Source organism: Zophobas morio, unplaced genomic scaffold (assembly GCF_036711695.1).
Source record: "Zophobas morio isolate AGI-343-1 ecotype UQ-CSIRO unplaced genomic scaffold, CSIRO_AGI_Zmor_V1 ptg000024l, whole genome shotgun sequence".
Lineage (NCBI taxonomy): Eukaryota > Metazoa > Arthropoda > Insecta > Coleoptera > Tenebrionidae > Zophobas > Zophobas morio.
The window spans coordinates 21,062,160-21,081,372 of NW_026972129.1; the positions used below are offsets into that span (position 1 = coordinate 21,062,160).

At 33.9% G+C, this 19,213-nt stretch overlaps 5 protein-coding genes across 5 annotated transcripts in view; 4 read left to right on the top strand and 1 right to left on the bottom strand.

Moving 5' to 3' along the window:
- Positions 1–10: 10 nt before the first annotated feature.
- LOC135134966 (golgin subfamily A member 6-like protein 22) lies at positions 11–1,963 on the top strand. The gene has a single exon (XM_064063883.1). The coding sequence runs from the start codon at positions 66–68 to the stop codon at positions 1,833–1,835; it is 1,770 nt and encodes a 589-aa protein (XP_063919953.1). The 5' UTR covers positions 11–65; the 3' UTR covers positions 1,836–1,963.
- A 1,365-nt stretch (positions 1,964–3,328) lies between these two features.
- LOC135135169 (coiled-coil domain-containing protein 96-like) lies at positions 3,329–5,354 on the top strand. Its single transcript, XM_064064166.1, has one exon. The coding sequence runs from the start codon at positions 3,381–3,383 to the stop codon at positions 5,253–5,255; it is 1,875 nt and encodes a 624-aa protein (XP_063920236.1). The 5' UTR covers positions 3,329–3,380; the 3' UTR covers positions 5,256–5,354.
- A 190-nt stretch (positions 5,355–5,544) lies between these two features.
- Positions 5,545–7,320, top strand: LOC135135628 (uncharacterized). Its single transcript, XM_064064720.1, has one exon. It carries the CDS (start codon positions 5,545–5,547, stop codon positions 7,318–7,320), a length of 1,776 nt encoding a protein of 591 aa, XP_063920790.1.
- A 4,159-nt stretch (positions 7,321–11,479) lies between these two features.
- LOC135135629 (ionotropic receptor 75a-like) lies at positions 11,480–13,769 on the top strand. The gene is made up of 6 exons (XM_064064721.1): positions 11,480–11,573; positions 11,914–12,146; positions 12,203–12,318; positions 12,446–12,546; positions 12,928–13,414; positions 13,562–13,769. Exons 1-6 carry the CDS (start codon positions 11,480–11,482, stop codon positions 13,767–13,769), a joined length of 1,239 nt encoding a protein of 412 aa, XP_063920791.1.
- Positions 13,770–13,885: 116 nt separating this feature from the next.
- Positions 13,886–19,213, bottom strand: part of LOC135135550 (caskin-1) — a 77,286-nt gene continuing 71,958 nt past the window's right edge. Inside the window, exon 10 of the mRNA XM_064064632.1 lies at positions 13,886–15,193. Coding sequence (XP_063920702.1) covers positions 14,912–15,193 — 282 coding nt within the window. The 3' untranslated portion in view covers positions 13,886–14,911. The remainder of the gene's footprint in view (positions 15,194–19,213) is intronic.

The following is a 19,213-nucleotide window of genomic DNA, read 5'->3' on the forward strand; positions in this document are numbered from 1 at the left end:
AATATTAACGAAAGTTAATTTGTATACTACAGTTTTTGTCTTTTGCAAAAAACTGTATTTTAAACATGTCCTTAGAAAATACGCAAGCAGAACCAATTCAACCAGATTCCGCCGAAACTGAAATACGATATGATACCACAGAAAATCCAACGGAATCTGAATCTGTTGACGTTGTAGCTTCAGAAGCCGCAGAAATTCAAGAAAATACATTACAACTTGATCAGGTCCAGTCAGAAGACGGTATAAAGGATGACGCTGAAGTTCAAGAACACCTTCAAATAGACCAGAAAGAGAATGAAGAAACTTCTGATGAAAATATCGTAGAAAAACAAGATGCTGAAGAAGTAAAGGAAGAAAATGAAGGATCTACGGAAGAAACAAGAGACGAAACGACTTCAGGAGATTTTGAACCAACAGCACCAACCTCAACGGGCCTTGCAGAAATGTATCTTAAATTAATAGAACAAGAACAAGAAGAAGGAGAAGAAGAAGAAGAGGAAGATGAGGTGGGGCTAAAAGTAACATTGGAAAAAACGGAAAGGAAAAAATCCAAGGTGTTTAGACGAAGTACACTCTCCAGCCTTCAATTAGAAACTCGAGGGCCGACTATTAGCGGCGACTTTCTGCCTTTGGGAGCAAGTAGGTCAACGTTAGAGACAGTTTCTGTCATTTCATCAGTGGACAGGAAACTAGATGACCAAGAAGACAAAGAAGATAGAACGAAGGAAGAAGAAGATACAGAAAAAAAAGATGAAGAACCTTCGATTTTTATGGAATATACTAGAGAAGAATGTTACGAAATGTATAACAACCTCCACGAACAATACCACGAGGAAAAACTGAAAAATAACTTTCTACTTAAAAAATTAGTAAATTATTACACACACAAAAAAATGTTTCATGTGGTAAAAGAAGGTAAACTAAAACCTGACGCTTTGACGAAATACAAGAAACAGTTGGATGATTTTGAACAACTGACAACTGACAGACTGTTAGAACACATGGACATAGAGCAAGAGGTGAACAATCTGAAAGCAAAACTTCTTCAAAAAGAAAACGAAGCACAAGCTCGCTTCGAAAATTTGCAGCGCAAGGAGTACGAGGTAGGAAAAGAAATAGTAGATTCAGCCAACCATGACGAAAGACTTATTGATCGTTATTTGAAACGTCAAAAGATTCAGCTGAATATCCTCAAAAAGACTCGTCTAGGTTACATAAAAATCCGCAATAAAGTAACGAAGATACAGGAATCGTTGGATTCTCTTGACAACCTCGGGCCTAATCTCCGTCTTGTGGATTATGAGCAGTTAAAGCACGACAACAAAAATCTTATGGATAAACTTGACGAAAAAGATCTGGAGCTTACTAGAGTGAGAAGCAAGTGTCAGCATACGGCTCAAGCCTTGGCTCATCGAAGAGAAAAAGTGTCTGCGTTGGAAGCAGACCTAGACGATATGAAAGAGACGCTAGAGCGGCTTACTGGAGAACGAGAAGATGTCAGGCAACAACTAAATGAACTTAAACAGAATAGAGACTTATACCGGTTTGGTATTGAAAACATTAAAAAGAATGCGGGTATACTTTCCCAACCGAAGCTGTGGCGAAATATGTGTGAGACACTCAAACTAAGCGTATCTCTAGCAAATGAATTAGAAGAAATTAAAAGTGAATGTAAAGTGTTAAACGGAAAGGTTGAGAGAATAAGAAAAAACATGAGTTCAGTCGAGAGAATGAAGAAGATTGAATACAAAATGAAAATGGGCGAGAGTCCACCTAGTTCCGATATGTTTTTGGACACTTTTAGTTTTAGTACATCGAATAGTAACCTAAACTGAACACTGGTGAATAAGGACAAGAATGTTTTGGTTTAGCTGATGAATTTTACACATCAGAAAAAACACAGAACTGTAGTTCATATTTTGGAAAAATGTACATAGTATTATTTTTTATTTATATGTAAAGCAGTGTATATGTTTTCGAATAAAATATTAAACATAGATAACACTTGATTATGCTGAGTGACAAAAGTAAAAAAATATCAGTAGCTGTTGTTTTCTATTTAAATCCAATTATTGCTAAAACTGCTGAAGATAAATGTTTGTAATGACTTTTTCAATTGATTCATTTTTCGCCAAGTTTTTAAAGCCGTTTTGCTCAGCAGTCTGGTACAGTATCATCGCTGCAAAAGTTCTTCTAAGCATGTATCTGTAAACTTTTTACCGAACTGAAAGAAAATTTACCAGATCTAAGTTAAAATATTCGTGTGGAACTGCTATTTTGACATGTATTTCTGTAATATTTCAGCAGGTTTTTTTTATCAGTTTTTGTAGTTGGCGTATTATTTGTTTTCTTTTGGATAACCCACCTGAAGCTTTTCAGATGGTAGATAAATTAGGACACAGTTAGTAGTTTGAAAATAGAAATCGAAGATCTGCAGGACATTCTAACTTTGAAGTAATGAACGACAGTGATCTTCAATATATTTTCGAGCACAAGGTCCTTTAAGTTGGCTCGATTCATCGTATCTCAGACATCTAGGAAAAGAAAAAGCCTAACTGAATGTTTATAAACTGGTAGAGTTAGTGGCGTTGGATTCAATCAAGTTTTTTTTTATTTATGGTACTGCTTACGGCATTTTACATTTAATGGTCTTTTGCTAACTGAAATTATTAGCAATTTATAAACAGTAGAAAAACTATTAGGCGTTCAACTGCAAAAGTCGTCCAGTTGGCCTTGACTTATTGTAAATGTTGTGATAACTCAAACGTCCCGCCATAATTTGATATGTCAACAAAATTTTAAAACCCGCGAAAAATTCAGAATTTGAACTGTGATCGTCAACGAAAATGGAAACTTACATCGTTGTTTTTTTATGGCGAAATGCGTTCAAATGCAAAGTAGTGAACCTTACGGTCGGAAAACCGCCCCTAAATGAAACACAAAACAATTAAAACAAACCATTTTTTATTCACTAACAATTATATGCATATGATAACTGATGTTGAACAATTTTCTTAATTTCAAATTATTGAAATTCGATTTCGTGTTCGTTGTTTTTTTAGCGCGAAACTTGAATTCAAAATGGGACACCACAAGGTCTATGATGAACTTAAAATTTAATCGATGATATATATAGCTAGCAACGGAATGATAACTTAACCTCATTTTTTCGGATAATAAAATTAAGGCTTTTTAACAATTCTATCAAATGACAGTTATATACAACGGCATGGATTATTAAAAACTACACATCACTACAACTCATCACGCTACCAATTTTTAATGATATGGTTGCTGGGTAATTATACGTCAAACAGTATTAACAAGAGTTAATTTCTACATTACAATTTTTGTTTTTTGTGTAAAACTTTATTTTATACATGTCCTCAGAAAATGTGCAAGCAGAACCAGTTGAAACAGAAACAGCTGAAACTGAAAAACCAGTTGAGACACAAACCTCTGAAACTGAAAAACCTGATGAGACACAAACCGCTGAAACTGAAAAACCAGATGAGACAACAGAAAATCTCGTGGAGGGTGAAGCTGCTCAGGCTGTAACGTCAGAAGCAGAGGAAATTCCCACAGAAAGTGGTGAAGTCGATTTAGAACTAAATATTATTGATGATCCAGTTCAAGAAGATACCCAACCTGATCAAGTCCAGCCAGCAGATGACGCACTAAATGACGTTAAAGATCAAGACGAAAGTCAAACAGAAGAGAAAGAGGATGAAGAATCGCCCGAGAAAACTATCGTAGAAAAACAAGATGCTGAAGAAGTGAAGGAGGAAAGTGAACAACCTATGGAATATACAGAGGATAATTTTGAACTATCATTAGGAACCCCTACGGATCTTGAAGAGATTTATTTTAAACTAATAGAAGACGAAGAAGCAGAAGAGGAAGAAGATGAGGAGGGGGCAGCAGCCATGGCAGTTTCACAAGAACGATCGGAAAAAAAGAAGAAGAGAAAGTCTAAGAGGTTTAGAGGAACTGCAATGCCCAGCCTTCAGTTAGAAGCTCCACGGTTGACCATTACAGGCGACTTTGAGCCATTGATGCCACGTAGGTCAGTAGAAACACTTTCCGCTGCTTCGACAATGGCGAAAACTGATGACGAAGAAGGGGGTGAAGAAGATGAAGAAGTATCTGATGAAGAAGAAGAGTTAGAAGAAGAAGAACTTTTGGTGTTTAACGAATTTACTAGAGAAGAATGTTATGAAATGTATAACAACCTCGACAAACAATTTCACGAGGAAAAACGGAAAAACACCTACCTACTCAAAAGATTGGTAAATTATTACACACAGAAAAAAATGTTTCATGTTATTCAAGAAGGTAAACTACCACTTGACGTTTTGAAGAAATACGAGAAACAGTTGGATGATTTTGAAGACTTCACAACTCAATTTAGGTTAGCACAAGCGGACTTGGAGCAAGAGGTGAACAAATTGAGGTCAACACTTGCTCACAAAGAAAACGAAGCACAAACTTGCTTCGAAAAATTGCAGCGCAACGAATATGAGGTAGGAAAAGAAATATTAGATTCTGCCGGCCATGACGAAAAAGTTATTGACCGTTATTTGAAACGTCAAAAGGTTCAGCTGAACAATCTGAAAAAAATTCGCCTAGATTATATAAAAATCCGAAACAAAGTGACGGAGACACAGGAATCGTTGGATGCTCTTGATAACCTAGGACCTAATCTGCGTCTCATTGATTATGAGCAGTTAAAGTTCGACAATAGGAATCTTTTAGACAAGCTTGAAGAAAAAGATCTCGAACTTGCCAGGGTGAGGTACAAATGTGAAAATGCGGTTCAAATCTTGGCTCATCGAAGGGAAAAGGTCGCTGCGTTGGACAGAGACTTAGAGGTTATGACCGACAGGCTGGAGAACCTCACTGGTGAGTACGAAGATGTAAGGGAACAACTAAATGGGCTTAAACAAGAAAGAGACTTATATCGGTCTGCTACTGAGCAATTGAAGAAAAAGGCGGGAATACTTAGTCAACCGAAACTCTTGCAAAATATGTGTGAGACAATCAATTTAAGCGTATCTTTAAAGGAAGAACTGCAACAAGTTAAAAGTGTATGTAATGTGATAACCGAAAAGATTAACAAAATAAGAAAAAACATGAGCTCGAACGAAAGTATGAAGAAAATTGAAAAGAAAATGAAAATGCAAGAGTTTTCATCTGATTCCACGACTTCCAGTATTAGCACATTGGGTAGTGACCTAAACTTGAACACTGGTTAATAAGAAGTTGGTTTAACTGAGGAGGTTTTATGCATCAAGAAAGTAGAACTGTGGCTCACATGGAAAAAATGTAGTATTATTTTTTATTTTTATGTCAAGCAGCGTATATTAATATTATTTTAAATAAAATGTAAATTTTAAAACAGCACTATAATTTTGCACGAAACGCATTACCGGGATCAAAATCTGTCGGCGTCTCCTAGAAATAAAATTAAATTTAATAATATTATAATTATTTGACATTTGATTTTTTTTCAACGGTTTTGTTATGTTTTTATTTTTATAAAGTATGTCTTTAGAAGTAAATACAGAAATTGTTGCAACGACTGACAATCCTGGAGACATCTCTTCATTAGAAAACGCAAACGAGAAAAGTGAACGCACATCAACTGAGGAAACTGAGCCAAAATCGACTATAAAAGATGAAAGTGAAACTGAACAAGCTAATCTGGCGGCAGAAACAGCACCAAATGAAGAAGATACAGACGAAACACCAGCCGAGCTACCACAGGAAACTAAAGAGTCCGCAGAAATAGAAGAAAAAGTGGAGAGAGGAAGTGACGTCGTGGAAGGAGTGACCGAAGATAAAACCCAAAATGCAGCTGAAGAAGGTGAGGTCATGGAAGGGATGACAGAAGATAACAGTCAAAATGCAGCTGAGGAAGGTGAGATCATGGAAGCGGTGACAGAAGATAAAAGTTTAAAGATTAGCCTTGCTGGAGAAACAGAAAAAAGTGAAAGCATAAATCCATCTGTAGGTGAGAGTGTGGATATTAAAGATTTTGCAAATCTTATAAAAAGTGACTCAGCGGAGTTGCTAACTGAAGATGATGGTCAAAAGGAAAAAGATGCAGATGAAGCAGTTGACGAGCCTGGGTCTGTGTCTGCAGATATCTCACTTGTTCCTGACGCCCGTCATGGACCCAGTTTTTTGGGTGAAATAGATCTCTCATCCGAGCACCCGGTGATTTCTCCCCCAACTTCTACCGCAGGTTCATCAGACTCTGAACTCTATTCCACACCAGAAAAATCTGTAAAACTGTCCTACCGTGAATATGAAACAGTCGATCGAAATCTTTATTACGAACTTCACGCATTGTATACAAACAAATATAGAACTGCGTATACAAAAAACCACTATTATCAAACACGGTTAGCAGCGTATTACTTGAAACGTCGAATGTTTTATGCGCTAATGACAGACAAACAAACTTATGACGAAAATTTGAAAAAATACCATCAGTTGCTGGGCGAATTAGACGCTAAAAGTGAACAATCGTTATCGCAACAATCAACTCTAGAACGAGAAATAGCAGGGTTGATAAATCATCATCAATTCCGAAAAGAAGAAGTTAAACTCTGTTTGGAGAACCTACAAAAGAAAGAATTTGAGTTCAGTAAGGAACTAATAAATGCAAAAGATGAAGAGGGCAAACTCAAAGCGGAAAAAATTGTTGAACGTTATGTAAAGCGCCAAAAAACTGTCATCGACGCCCTCAGTAATATGCGTCTGACTTATATAAAACTAGTTAACAATTATAATGAAAAACAAGACATGTTGGATTCTTTGGATAATCTAGGGCCAAATCTCCACCTTGCAGACTACGAACAGTTAAAATCTGATAATAGAAATCTGCAGGATAAACTAGAGGAAAAAGAACTCGAATTAGACGAGCTAAGAGCGCAGTGTCGACATGTGATGCAAGTCTTGGCCCATAATAGGGAAAAACTAAAGGCTATAGACAACGGAATTGGGGATTATCGCGATAGACTCGACGAGATTACTGCCGATTACCTCGATGCACGAGAACAAGTTACTGGAATTAGGGCTGAAAGAAACAGACTCCGTAATTTGATTATCCAAATGAAAGAAGATTATGGCTTGCTTTTGAAACCCAAACTTTTGATGGATATGGAGGAATCTTTACAACAAGCGGAAGCGCTTAGGGTGCAAGTAGAAGAATATAAAGAAGATTTTGATGAAATTTCTAAGAGGCTGAACGAAATAAAATTGCAAGCGTTAAATAAGGCTGAGAAGAGTTCGAGTCAGACGTCAGAATTGTGACCTTTTCTTATCGTATAAATGTCGTATAATGTAGGTATTAGTAAATCCTAGCAACAAAAGTATCGTGTATTTACTGCAGAAACAAGATCTCTTTCCATAAATGACACTAAACTTAAATGATTAGACCAGAAATATTGATTATTATTTAAAACTTTTGAAGATGAACAAAAAACATAATTTATAGCCAGTTTTAAGTTTCTTGTGATCTTTTATAAACTTGGAAAACTCAGTGCATCAACCATTTTTGTTTAATATTTTATTATGACAGTAATAACATTGTAGCGGCACGATTTATGCCAAGTGATTTCGTACCACCGATTACGTTCTTCTTTCTAAATGCAATGTATGCATTATCCATTGAGAGAAAATTCAAACAGAATGCACTGCTTGCATTAACGTAATCGGTGGTATGAAATCACTTAGCATCAATCGTGCCGCTACAATGTTATTAAGTACTGTCCTAATAATATATTAAACGAAAATGGTGGAGGCGCCGGGTTTTCCAAAGTATAAACTATATACAAGAAACTTAAAATCATTGTGGTCGCGGTTTGTTGAACTCATTCTTTTCAATATTAAAATGTATTATATTTAACACACTATCGTATTTTTTTATAATGAAATTAACGTGGTTTTGTTGTGTTATTGTGTCTTTCACCAATAGCAGTGAATCACAGAAATTTATAAAACTAGACGTAGTTACAGATTATTTTACTTACAATGAAATGAATCATTGTTATCTCATTGGCTTGTCATCAAAAAAACGTAAGTCGGTAGTTATATCTGTCTAAGAGTGGAAATTTTATATTATAAGTTGATATTATTACCAGCTAATTATTATTATTTTTTATAAAACATTATTAAATTTATAAAATAAGAATAATAGAAGAATTGTAATTACCGATTTCTTATAATCATGATAACTTTAATACAGTATCTGCAGAATATCCAGTATATCAGCCAATTATTTTGTTGGTTTCTAAGTTAAATTGTAAAATTTTGTTGCGCAATTTGGATTTTTTTCAAAAAACTATACGCATAAGGGTGATAATAGAGTTGATAGTTACAGGTCTAGAAACCCATTATTTGGCATATTAGGTCACCATTTTGTGGAAGGGATGATTAGACAAATTTTTGTGTGTTACCATCTTCACGATATTCCTAGACACATCCAAAATTTAATAACAATCAGCGCAGTAGTTTCAGAGATCATTTGCCTAATGATAAGTAAAAACGGGCTAAGTAATATTTTAGTGTTGTTTTTAAACCGGCTGCTGTCAAAAAATATCAGACGCTAGAAACTAACCAAAAACCATAAACAATTTTCTCCATTATCTAAAGTACTTCTAACTTCACACACAAGTTGTTATAAAAAATAGATGTAGATCCAGCAAGTATTATATATTTTTTTTTTAGAAATTATGTACAGGACTGCTAAATGTCAACTAAAATATAATTATTCGTTTAACATTGTAGATTTTTCTTTTAGTTTCAGAGCCTAACCTAACAAAGAAAGTATTTTAATAGGGCCGGCGAATGACTAGTTTCATGTTTTCGTACGTTTTATCACCCGTAGAGTATGAAAAAATAAATCTGCCATTTCCGTCTGTCTGTCTATCGTCTGCATCAATTTTTATAGATGTTGTAAGAATATCATGCAGATGGTAAAATATTAACAAAAATTTGTCTGAGCATCCCCACCTACAATTTGATGATGCCATCCCAAAATTTTGGGTGGTAAATTCTATTTAAAAAATAAATAACATACTCCTGTACTTATAGTATATGAATCCGCCCAGATTTCTTTATCCTAGACATACAAAAAAATTTAAACTGAATAACAACATTTTGTAGTAAAACAAGAGTCAGCCAGCGCATAGCTCAGAACTCAAATTTTCTATGTATATTAAGAACATCATTTTGATGACAACCAAAATTTGGCTACTTCTCCCCACCAACAAACTGCTGACGTTCGCTAATTATATTGCGTAACTAGTGTTATCTAAATGTTATAAAATAAACTACTCCTATACTTGTGGTTTACGAATCTACCTTGATTGTGTTTGTTTGTTTATTGTTTTTAGACACATAGTACTAAGCATGGTTCATTGGTAGCGCACTGTTCACTCCATTGTCTCCAAAAATTTAAGAATACAGTAATGTCACCCCGCTCATATTAAATAATAATAAAATAGTAATCGTAACAACAGCTAAAATTATATTCGGTCCGTTTTGTCCCATTTGTAACTGAATTAATTAAATTATTCCTCCCCCTATTTTGGGGAGACAAAAACAATTCAATTTCATTTTATTTTAAGGCAGATGCTTATTATCGGAACGTACTAATAGTCGAATTCTTTCAAAGTATAAACATATAACATATACAACAAAAGTTATGCATTTCTGAGATATTGAGAACAGATGTTTTCCCCTTGTCGAATTTTTTCGAAGCATAAACATAAACAGTCGAATTTACGCACGTACTGAGAAATTGAGAACACATTTTTCCCGTCGGTTATCTGGTTTAAATATATTCCATATGGTAAAAATGGCAAAATCTACTTTTATAATTTTTCAAAGAAGCGGGATTTATTGGATTATACTGAAAGGGGGAGGAATGTGCTGTGAAAATAAGAGTAAAATAACCTTCGAACAATTTTTTACGTGTAGAGGTTATTAGTGTTATCACAATAAATTAAAATAGCACAAAATCAAAATGGACAAAGTTAGCTTTTTAGAAAAGTTTTAGTGTGCTAATAAGGTCAACAATGACACTGTAAAAATGACGAATTTTTCCTAAAAAAAATCTCTCTTCTATAGAAAAAGAATAAAAAAAAACATTTCAGAAAATTTTTCTTTCGTTGAAAGTAGCGTTAATCAAGCGAAAATCCATATTCCTCTACAAAAATTTACGATTATAACATATTGAATATATAAGCCCCACCCACCCACCCTCATCTCAATTCTGATGAATTTTTCATTTGTTGTCAGACCCAGGGGCGGCTCGTGATTGCAAAATCCATATTTGCCTACAAAAATTTACCATTTAGAACAAGTTTTAAGTTATTTTGTTGTGAAAAGAAGACTATGATATACAGCGTGTTATTGAAAGGTACGTACAAAATAAAATCGGGAATAAAAGTGTTCTCTTTTTCGAGATAAAAATTATTATGTCCAAATTCGTTGTACGTCTCTAGTCAAAAAAATCATCTCTTGTTTCTATAGCAACATTTAGTCTTGACAAAAGTTTTATTGTTACAGTTGCTAGGATTTACTAAAATAAATTAATTTTACCTATTTATCCTTCAGTAGCGTCTAAAAAGATTGGATAAAGGTTCATTCTCCCCTTATAACTTTGATAATACAACATAAGTTTTTCAGACTTCTTAGACTTCGCGAAGAACTGTCAATTTTGTTGTACGTACCTTTCAATAACACCCTGTATATTAAGAAAATCAAAGCAAAATGCAAACCCGCCCACCCGCCCTAACTCAATTGTGATGATGTTTTTAATTCGTCGTGAACCGGGGGCGGAGCTCAATTGCAAAATTTTTATTTTTCTTCAAGAAATTACCGTTTGAAACAAGTTTTTCAGTAATTGTGTTGTTCGAAGAAAACTATATGTCTAAAGTAAAACAGAAAGCCAAAGATTAAATCCCACCTACACCCGCCCCGATCTGAGTTGTGATGAATATTTCATTCGTTTTCAGACCAAGGGGAGGAGCATAATTGCAGAATTCAAATTTCCCTACAAAAATTTACTATTTTGAACCAGTTTTAAGTTTTTTGTCTTAAAAAAATCAGGCGAAATGCAATTTTTGTTTATTCAAATATGTGGAATGTTTTGGACGCACTCTACACCTAAAAATCAAGGCCACTAATCCAAACGCTAACCGACTTCATTTATTAAAATGTCAGTTTTAAATTAATATAGAGAGAGATCGAGAAAGAAAGAGAGAGATGTTATGTAGAGAGGGCAGTATTAGAGACGGATCATTTTAAGTTCAACATGGTGAGTCATCAGAATCTGACAGCGGACTGTCAGTCAGTAGCGCAACATGTACAGGGGATGTTTTTTTTTTAATTTATTTCGTTTTTTTAAATCGCAAACAACACGGGGAAACATAACTTAAGTGAACTGGTCAACACACTAGCACCAATGCGAATGAATCTATTAGGCACTAATCTGAACAGGTACCCTTACGCTATAAAAGTTCACTATGACAGAGAAACGATGACGGGCGCCTCTGAAGGTGATTTTGTGCTTCTACGCAGTTTTACACCTGTGTTGATCTTAGAGTCCACGATGTCTACATTATTCAAATTACTTTTTATATTTCCAGAAAATATTGAATTAGCTTCAGCTTTCCACAAGAAAAATATCAAAATAGCATTTTTAAGTGAAAAATTTACCAACAACACTATAATTAATTCCCCATGTATCTTAACAGTGTTAACTGATGAGACCCTAAATCTTTGGAAGATGGTAACGTGCAGTATATTTATGTATGTTTTTACTAAAATAGATTTTTCAGAAACTGTTTTACAATATTTTGCAAAACTTTGAAAGTGTAAACTTTGTGTTGGTATTAGATTCGTTTCACAATTTAAACAATTTGGTTAAAATTTTTGAAAAAAATACCTTCACAGTTGGTTGTAAGGTTACCGTTATTTTAAAAAGTGAGGATAAATATCAGTTCTTAAATTGTTATAACGGTACAAATTACGTTATTCATCAAAACGGAGTTTGGACAACGAAATACTTTTATTTAACGAATAATACGTACCATGAAGAACAAAAGAAGCTGACAGACATCAAAATAAGGGTAACTGAATTTGAACAAGTTTGCAATTTAACAATACCATGTGTTTATCGTTTCAGGCTTTTACACGTTACAAACCTCAAAAGTTGTTGGACATTGTAGTAGAACCACAATTAGTAGTGGATAAGTTTCATTACAGTTTATTTTTGTTACTACAAGAGCTTCATAATTTCTCGTAAGAAACACTTATAATTAGGTCTTCTGTTTTCGTCTGCCTGTGTTTTGTTGGACTGTTGGTTATTTTTAAGTTTACCTCCAAAACCTGATCCCAAGAAAAAAATACTATCACTTTGAATTTCCAGATACATTTTGACTCCATTACCAAAACGAAATAATGCGGATCATGAAAATACCAAAAGCAGCGGATTTTTTTTAACCGATAACAACGACATTATCATCAGCGGTATATTGCTTACTCCTTCCAAAGTTGACCAGTTTGATATTCTAGTACCACTTTTCAAATTCAAGTAATTAGTACATCTCTCGCCTCTCACATAGTCACATACAACTAAAATACGTTTCTTGCTAGGACAAGTTTCTTTTTTCTACAACCCAAAAAATCAACCGTTTCTTTTTTAAAGCCATTTTCACTTGCTACTTGGAAGTTTACGTTGCTGTTGTCTTTGGTGATTACAATATGTCTTAAAATCGCCCTACACCTGAGTAAAGCCGACGAAACGTCTTGGATTTTTTCTGCAATGGCAGTTTTCTCAACACTATGCCAAGACGGAGATGGTTCTATAAGATCTAACATTCTATGCAATTAATTAACATACACTTGTAGATCCTTCACCCGATAAGCGAGACATTGGATGTAAAATAATATTCTTCAGTTTATTAATAATGTCTTTACTGTTATTCAACTACTACACGTCGAGCATGGTCTCACTATTACTCAGTGAAGAAGTTGATACTAAGCACACCATAGAAGAGCTCACACGATCAAATTATTTGGTAGCAATGGATAATCACTCATACACACTGAAATGGATGACTAGTCCCAAGACTACTGACATTCAGAATCTATACCATACAAAAATAATTAATAATAATAAATCTTTGAACATTTACTCTTCTAGGGATGGATTTAAAAAAGTGGGTTGCGGTGGTTTTGCGTACCACACTGATGTCTTCACGGCTTACAGCATTATTGGAAAATACTTTGCGCAAGAGCAAATTTGTCATCTTTCACAAATGCAGATGATTCCTCCTGTTATGACAGGACTAGTGACAAAAAAATCTTCACAGTTTTCTGAGTTGTTCCGTATTAGGTGAGTAGAACCGTCGAAAATAAAGTGAATTTGAGTGGCAATGAAATATTTGGATATTGACAGATGTGGTATCAGTGGTACCACCCATATAAATTGTCATGTAGCCAATTCTATTTCGTTTCATTTTCGACTGTACGGTTGTTTCAGTTTGTTGAAGTTAAACGAAGATGGCCTAGTCAACAAATTGCTAAATTCTTGGAAAGTAATACGACCTGAATGTTATGCGTCCACTGAATTTATTCCATTGGGGATGGAGCAAAGTTTGCCAGCGTTGATTTTTTTGTTGGTGGGAATTTTAACGTCGTTCTTAATACTGGGTGTTGAAGTAGTTCTGTTTGAGAAAAAGTCGGACTAAATAAGTAGAAAGCATTTAATTTGATTTACTTTATATTTAATCTTCTATAATTATAATTGTTAACAGTAAACCATAAAATAAAAATAAGGAATATCTTTAAGGGACAATGGAATTAACAGCTATATTAATTAATAATGCAATGTAATGGAAATAATGTAACAAATATCTATGATGAGAACGCGCCTGAAATAAAATATTTCTTTAAGTAGCACATTAAATAACATTTTATTACAAACATATAAATTGGAAATTATTAGATTGAACACAGTTAGAAACGTTTTTGGATCAATTACATGTCATGTACAGTAAAAATATCAGTTTTCACAAGGCAACTAAATTTAATTAAAATTAAAATGTGCTAATGGATATGGCACAAAATACATGACAATAAATTGAAAATTTTGTAATCGATCTACCAGTCTTTTTTAACCATTTGTTTTAACAAATGAGACTAACATTGCAAATTGGTGTAAAGGTATTAAAACACCAAAACTGATTTAGACTAAGTCGCTATTTCCGTATACTAAAATGATGGCTTTGTACAAAATTATTTTCTAATTTGATAGTTATTACTTGCTTTCCTATTTGATGTCTTCAGTACAAGATCTATCTATTTACATTCAACAAACACATACTGATAAATCAAACACGCAATATAGCAACCGAATATAACATTTTTGATTTATATATACTCCCCAACTCATGACTAATTGCTTAAAAAGTATTGCCTCATTCGGAAGGTTACATTTTTGCCAGACTCAATCGAAAAAGTAAAAGAATCACCCCCTGGACACCTCGTTCGGGACCAACCCCGTCTATCAAATCGAAATAGAAATTAGGCGAACAGTACCAGCTGAAATACGAGCGAAAGCTAGAATTACACCTTAAGAAAAATGAGTTTTACAATCTTTACAATATAAAAATTCTATCTAAAAATATTTACAAACTTTGTTTGTAATCGGAAATAAGGAATTCTATTTACACAATAACTTAGGAAACTAGTAACGGAAAATTACTACTAAATAGTCAGTTCTATAAAATAAACACGTTAACAACGAACGCGACCCCGCAGGGGTCGTTTTCGTGGTCGAGGCTTTCGACAACTAAAATTAGAAAAAAGAGGCTCAGTCTTATTCTTCCAGTTACTGTTGCCTTTTCTCTTCTTCCAACATCGCGTCTAATTCGTCAGTTAAGTTGGCGAGCATGTTACCTATATCATTAAGAACATCGGCAGGTTCGGATCTCTGATTTCTGGCACTTGGTTGTCGGTTGGGCGTCGGGGACGGATGGGGCGGCAGGCCGGAGCGCGGTTTTGCCGGCGATGAGTAATCCGCTGGCCGGTTGTTGCCGCCTGCGCGAGTTCGAATTGTTCCGGCGTTTTCATTGGCAAATGGCAGCGAATCTGACTCTGTACTGGAACTCGACTGCAACGAGAAAAACACAGTTAATCACAAACATCAAACTCTGACAACAAAACGATCCACAACGAATTTTTGACCAAACAAACACGCTTTTTACTTAATGGATATTGTTTTTTGTTCAATTTCTGTTCTACTTTATTTACATCTGTATCCTACAGGCTGCTCCAAATATCATACCTATGTTACATTGCGTTCAATTTTAACCAAGTTGTTATAAGAAATGTATATGGTGGTGAACAAGAAAAGAACACTTGTATATAAAATTGTTTTTTAGATATTTTTTTGCTAATCCTTTAGTACACTTTTTTAGTTTCTAGGTTTCTAGGTTTTGGGGCTTCTGTCATTGTGTCATTTTATGTTGACACTTAAACGTCAAAGTTACTGTTGAGACTGTTGAACTTTTTTACGATTTTATGACAAGTTAGACTGTTCTTGTTTACTCTTCACACGTATTTCATAGCCATATTTAAAAGTCTAACCTGGCAGCTGCCATTAATACCCTACTGATAAGTGATTGAAGTTCTTAGGAGTACTAATTACCATTAATTCTAACACTGTCAGTACATTTCGTAAAACATTTTCTTGTAAATATTGATGAATCCATTATTTTACTATAAACAAATTTTAAAACACCTTTTTTCGAAATTTTATTTAAAACACCAACGTGTACGTTAATTTTGTTTGATTTTCGACAAGGATCTCAATTGCTACCTATTCTTTTTTCTTACTTGATTAAAGATCACTTGCAAATAAACTTATAAATTTTCTGTCAAATCATTCAGGTAAGCACTAGACTTTTCGCGTTACTTTTCTAGGTTCAGTCAGCCAATGAGTTTACGGTTTTGGCAACAATAGAATTACTATGGTTATTTTACAGAAATCGACATCGATTTAAAAATTTGAATTTAGCGGTTTTACTTGTATTCAAAGTTCGCTGTTCTAATCGAGTAACAATTCAAAGGTTAATAATCTATTTCTACGACTATTAATCAAATTAAGTGCATTTAGCAAAATTCCAACTTCCGCTACAATTTACTTAATAAATCCACAATACGTATTTACTTCGATAAGTGAAAAAGTCGGCTGTTTCGGAAACATGAACTTCGCTAGTTTCAATACCTTCTAGAGTAGAAATTCTACGAGAAGAACATGTTGTCATCACAATCTGTCACGTATTCGCATTCATTTGAGTTCTGAAATATATATGAAAATATTTTTTTAGATTAGGTACAGTTGTTATGTTTGTTTAGAGGCATGTAACATAACTGATATTAAAATCCACTTTCGGTAGAATACAAACCGAAACACTGTTAAATTAATAAAGAATCACACAATACGACTACGACTAGCCCAGTTTCCTCCCCTCCTTCGCAAGTCGACTCGTCCGCACGCTTTTACCAGTACTTCGACCTTTGATTAGTATTATAAAGTATTTTCAGTCCAAACTTTCGTCCTGAAAATGTATTCTATGAATTTTTGTCCTTGTAACTAGGATGTGTAAAAGTTTTGTACATCCATACATTTGTGAAATTTTAAAATGTTGCAGATGATGTGCACTTCCGTCTGTCTGTCTGTCTGTCTATCTCTACGCAGTCTTATTAGACAGATAGTCTCCGAAACTACCGGAGCGATTGTTGTCAAATTTTATACCTGTGATTGAATATCATGTAGGTGCTATAACGCTAGCTAACTAAACTGTCTTAATGATTCTCTCATTCAGGTAATGTTTTTCGAGTAAACTCGTCGAAATCTGGATTCAAAATTTTTTTGTGGATTTTTGCGAAACTTTGTCAAAAGATCAATTATTCAGTTGTGAAATTATTTAGCTTTTCCCGTGCACTTTAAAAAATTACCCAAAGAGAATTTTTTGGTTGATTTCGACTCGCAGAAGTTTTTTCGGCTTGATTTTTTCGAAAATTCCAACCATTTTTCCAAAATCACCTAAATTAAATACATATAGCCGTTTTTAAAATTTTTCAAAATTTTATTTTGAAACCAAATGTTTGGAAAATCTTGGTCGGGGGCCAACAGACTATATTTTTCGAGTAAGCTCGTCGAGATCTGTATTCCAATTTTTTCGTGGATTTTTGGTAAACTTTGTCAAAAGATCACTTCTGAAATTTTCAACCTTTTCCAGGGCACTTTCGAGACTTACCTAAAAAGATTTTTTTCTGTTGATTTCGACTCGCAGAAAATATTTTCGGCTCTAGTTTTTCGAAAATTTCGACCAACTAAATATTTTAGTTGGTCGGTGGTTTTTAAGTGTTTTTCCAATAAGCTCGTCGAGATCTATATGGCAGCTATTTATGGATTTTTGGGAAACTTTATCAAAAGATTAGTTTTGAAATTTTACCTTATTACCCAACGAGCTTCTTTCCGTTGATATCGATTCGAGGAAGTAATTTTCAGCTTCATTTTTTCGAAAATTCCAACCATTTTTACAAAATCGCCAAATTAATATAGCCATTTTTGAAATTTAATTTTGAAATCGAATGTTCCCAAAATCTTTGTCTGGGGCCATTAGAATATAGTTTTCCAATAGGTTCCTGGAGATCTATATTTCAGCTTTTTTTGTCAATTTTTGTGCAACTGTGCTAAAATCTGAATTTTTCAAAGAAATTTTTGACCCTTTTCCGAGCACTTTCGAAAATTAATGGCTATTTTTTTTTTTTTGTTAATTTCGATTCACAGAAATTATTTTTGGTTTAATTTTTTCGAAAATTAACTATTTTTCCAGAATCGTCAAAGTGAAATATGGTCGTTTTTTACATCACTTTAAAAATTCGACTTTGAAACCAAATATTTCCAAAATCTTAATCTGAAACCATCAACAAGCAATGTTTTTCGAATCAGCTCGTGTAGATTTATATCCCGGAATTTCTTCTGTATTTTTACTTCCCAAGAGTAAGCGAAGGAAGTATTGTAATCGAGTCCGTCGGCCGACTTTCTACTTTTACGTTATCTCGACCTTTTATGACTCCTAGAGTACGAAGAATGGTTATCCGTTTCCTTCTGTCTCTATCCGTCCGTCCGTCCGTCTGTCTGCCGTCCCGATAATCTCCAAAAGTACTGAGCCGATTGTTGTTAAATTTTGTATTTATATTAGGAATATCATGTAGATGGTAAACGCTAAACAAATTGTCTAATTATTATTCTCACTAACAATGCGATGACATTACCTCAAAACTGAACATAGTAAATTGGTTTCGTTTTTGAAAAAATTGTCAAAGAATTCTAAAAAATTCTGGGGCACATATTTCGTCGTGCTGATTCCAAAAATATAGCGTGTTTACGCTCCCAGTGCAAGATTTAAAAATAATCGATTTCAAAATATTTTTTCTAAAATTCGAAAACTTCTATTAATTAAAAAAAAAATCTAATTTCCAATAAAGCTGTCGATAGAACTGAAAATACATGCTGAAAGGGTCGGCAGATATATAAAACAGGTTTATCAAGCCGAGGGTTGTTAGTCATCAAATAATTTAAGCCAAAATTAATACCTCATTTGGAAATTTCTTAATTGTGCTCTTTTCAATTTTTTCCATTTTAGAGGAAATGAATATCGAAAATTTCAAAATCTTCGCACTGACTCCTGAAATAGTCAGTACATAATGAATTGAAAAACCTTACATAATTCTTATAAATCTACAAAATATGAAGATTTTTTGCCGGTTCCGAATGCTAAAAAATTTACTTTTACAAAATTTTATCTTTTTTGGAATTTTCCTCGCGTCTTAACTTAGCAAATACAAGTCCCGCCCACTCATCTCTATTTTCTTAAAAGGTATATCATTTTCCAAAATTAGTCGTATCTTAGCAACTACCAAGTCAACATTCTTTTAGTGAAGATATTGCTAGTGAAAATAGAGTTAAAGAGTTTATTTCTCAAATTTTACAACCAACAATAACACAAAAAGAAAAATTTGGAGAGAAAAAACTACAAATACTGGACGTATCCTCAAAATTGTGCACAGTAAATGGGCTTTAAAAATGCAAAACATGATAAGTGTATATTTACTTGTG

Excerpts from the sequence above, each read along its gene's own strand:
- LOC135135169 (XM_064064166.1), top strand. The coding sequence starts at position 3,381 with ATGTCCTCAGAAAATGTGCAAGCAGAACCAGTTGAAACAGAAACAGCT.
- LOC135134966 (XM_064063883.1), top strand. The coding sequence starts at position 66 with ATGTCCTTAGAAAATACGCAAGCAGAACCAATTCAACCAGATTCCGCC.
- LOC135135629 (XM_064064721.1), top strand. The coding sequence starts at position 11,480 with ATGCGAATGAATCTATTAGGCACTAATCTGAACAGGTACCCTTACGCT. Across the intron at positions 11,574-11,913 it reads GATGACGGGCGCCTCTGAAG|ATTCGTTTCACAATTTAAAC; the intron begins GTGATTTTGTGC and ends TGTTGGTATTAG. Across the intron at positions 12,547-12,927 it reads CAACGACATTATCATCAGCG|ATCCTTCACCCGATAAGCGA; the intron begins GTATATTGCTTA and ends ATACACTTGTAG.
- LOC135135628 (XM_064064720.1), top strand. The coding sequence starts at position 5,545 with ATGTCTTTAGAAGTAAATACAGAAATTGTTGCAACGACTGACAATCCT.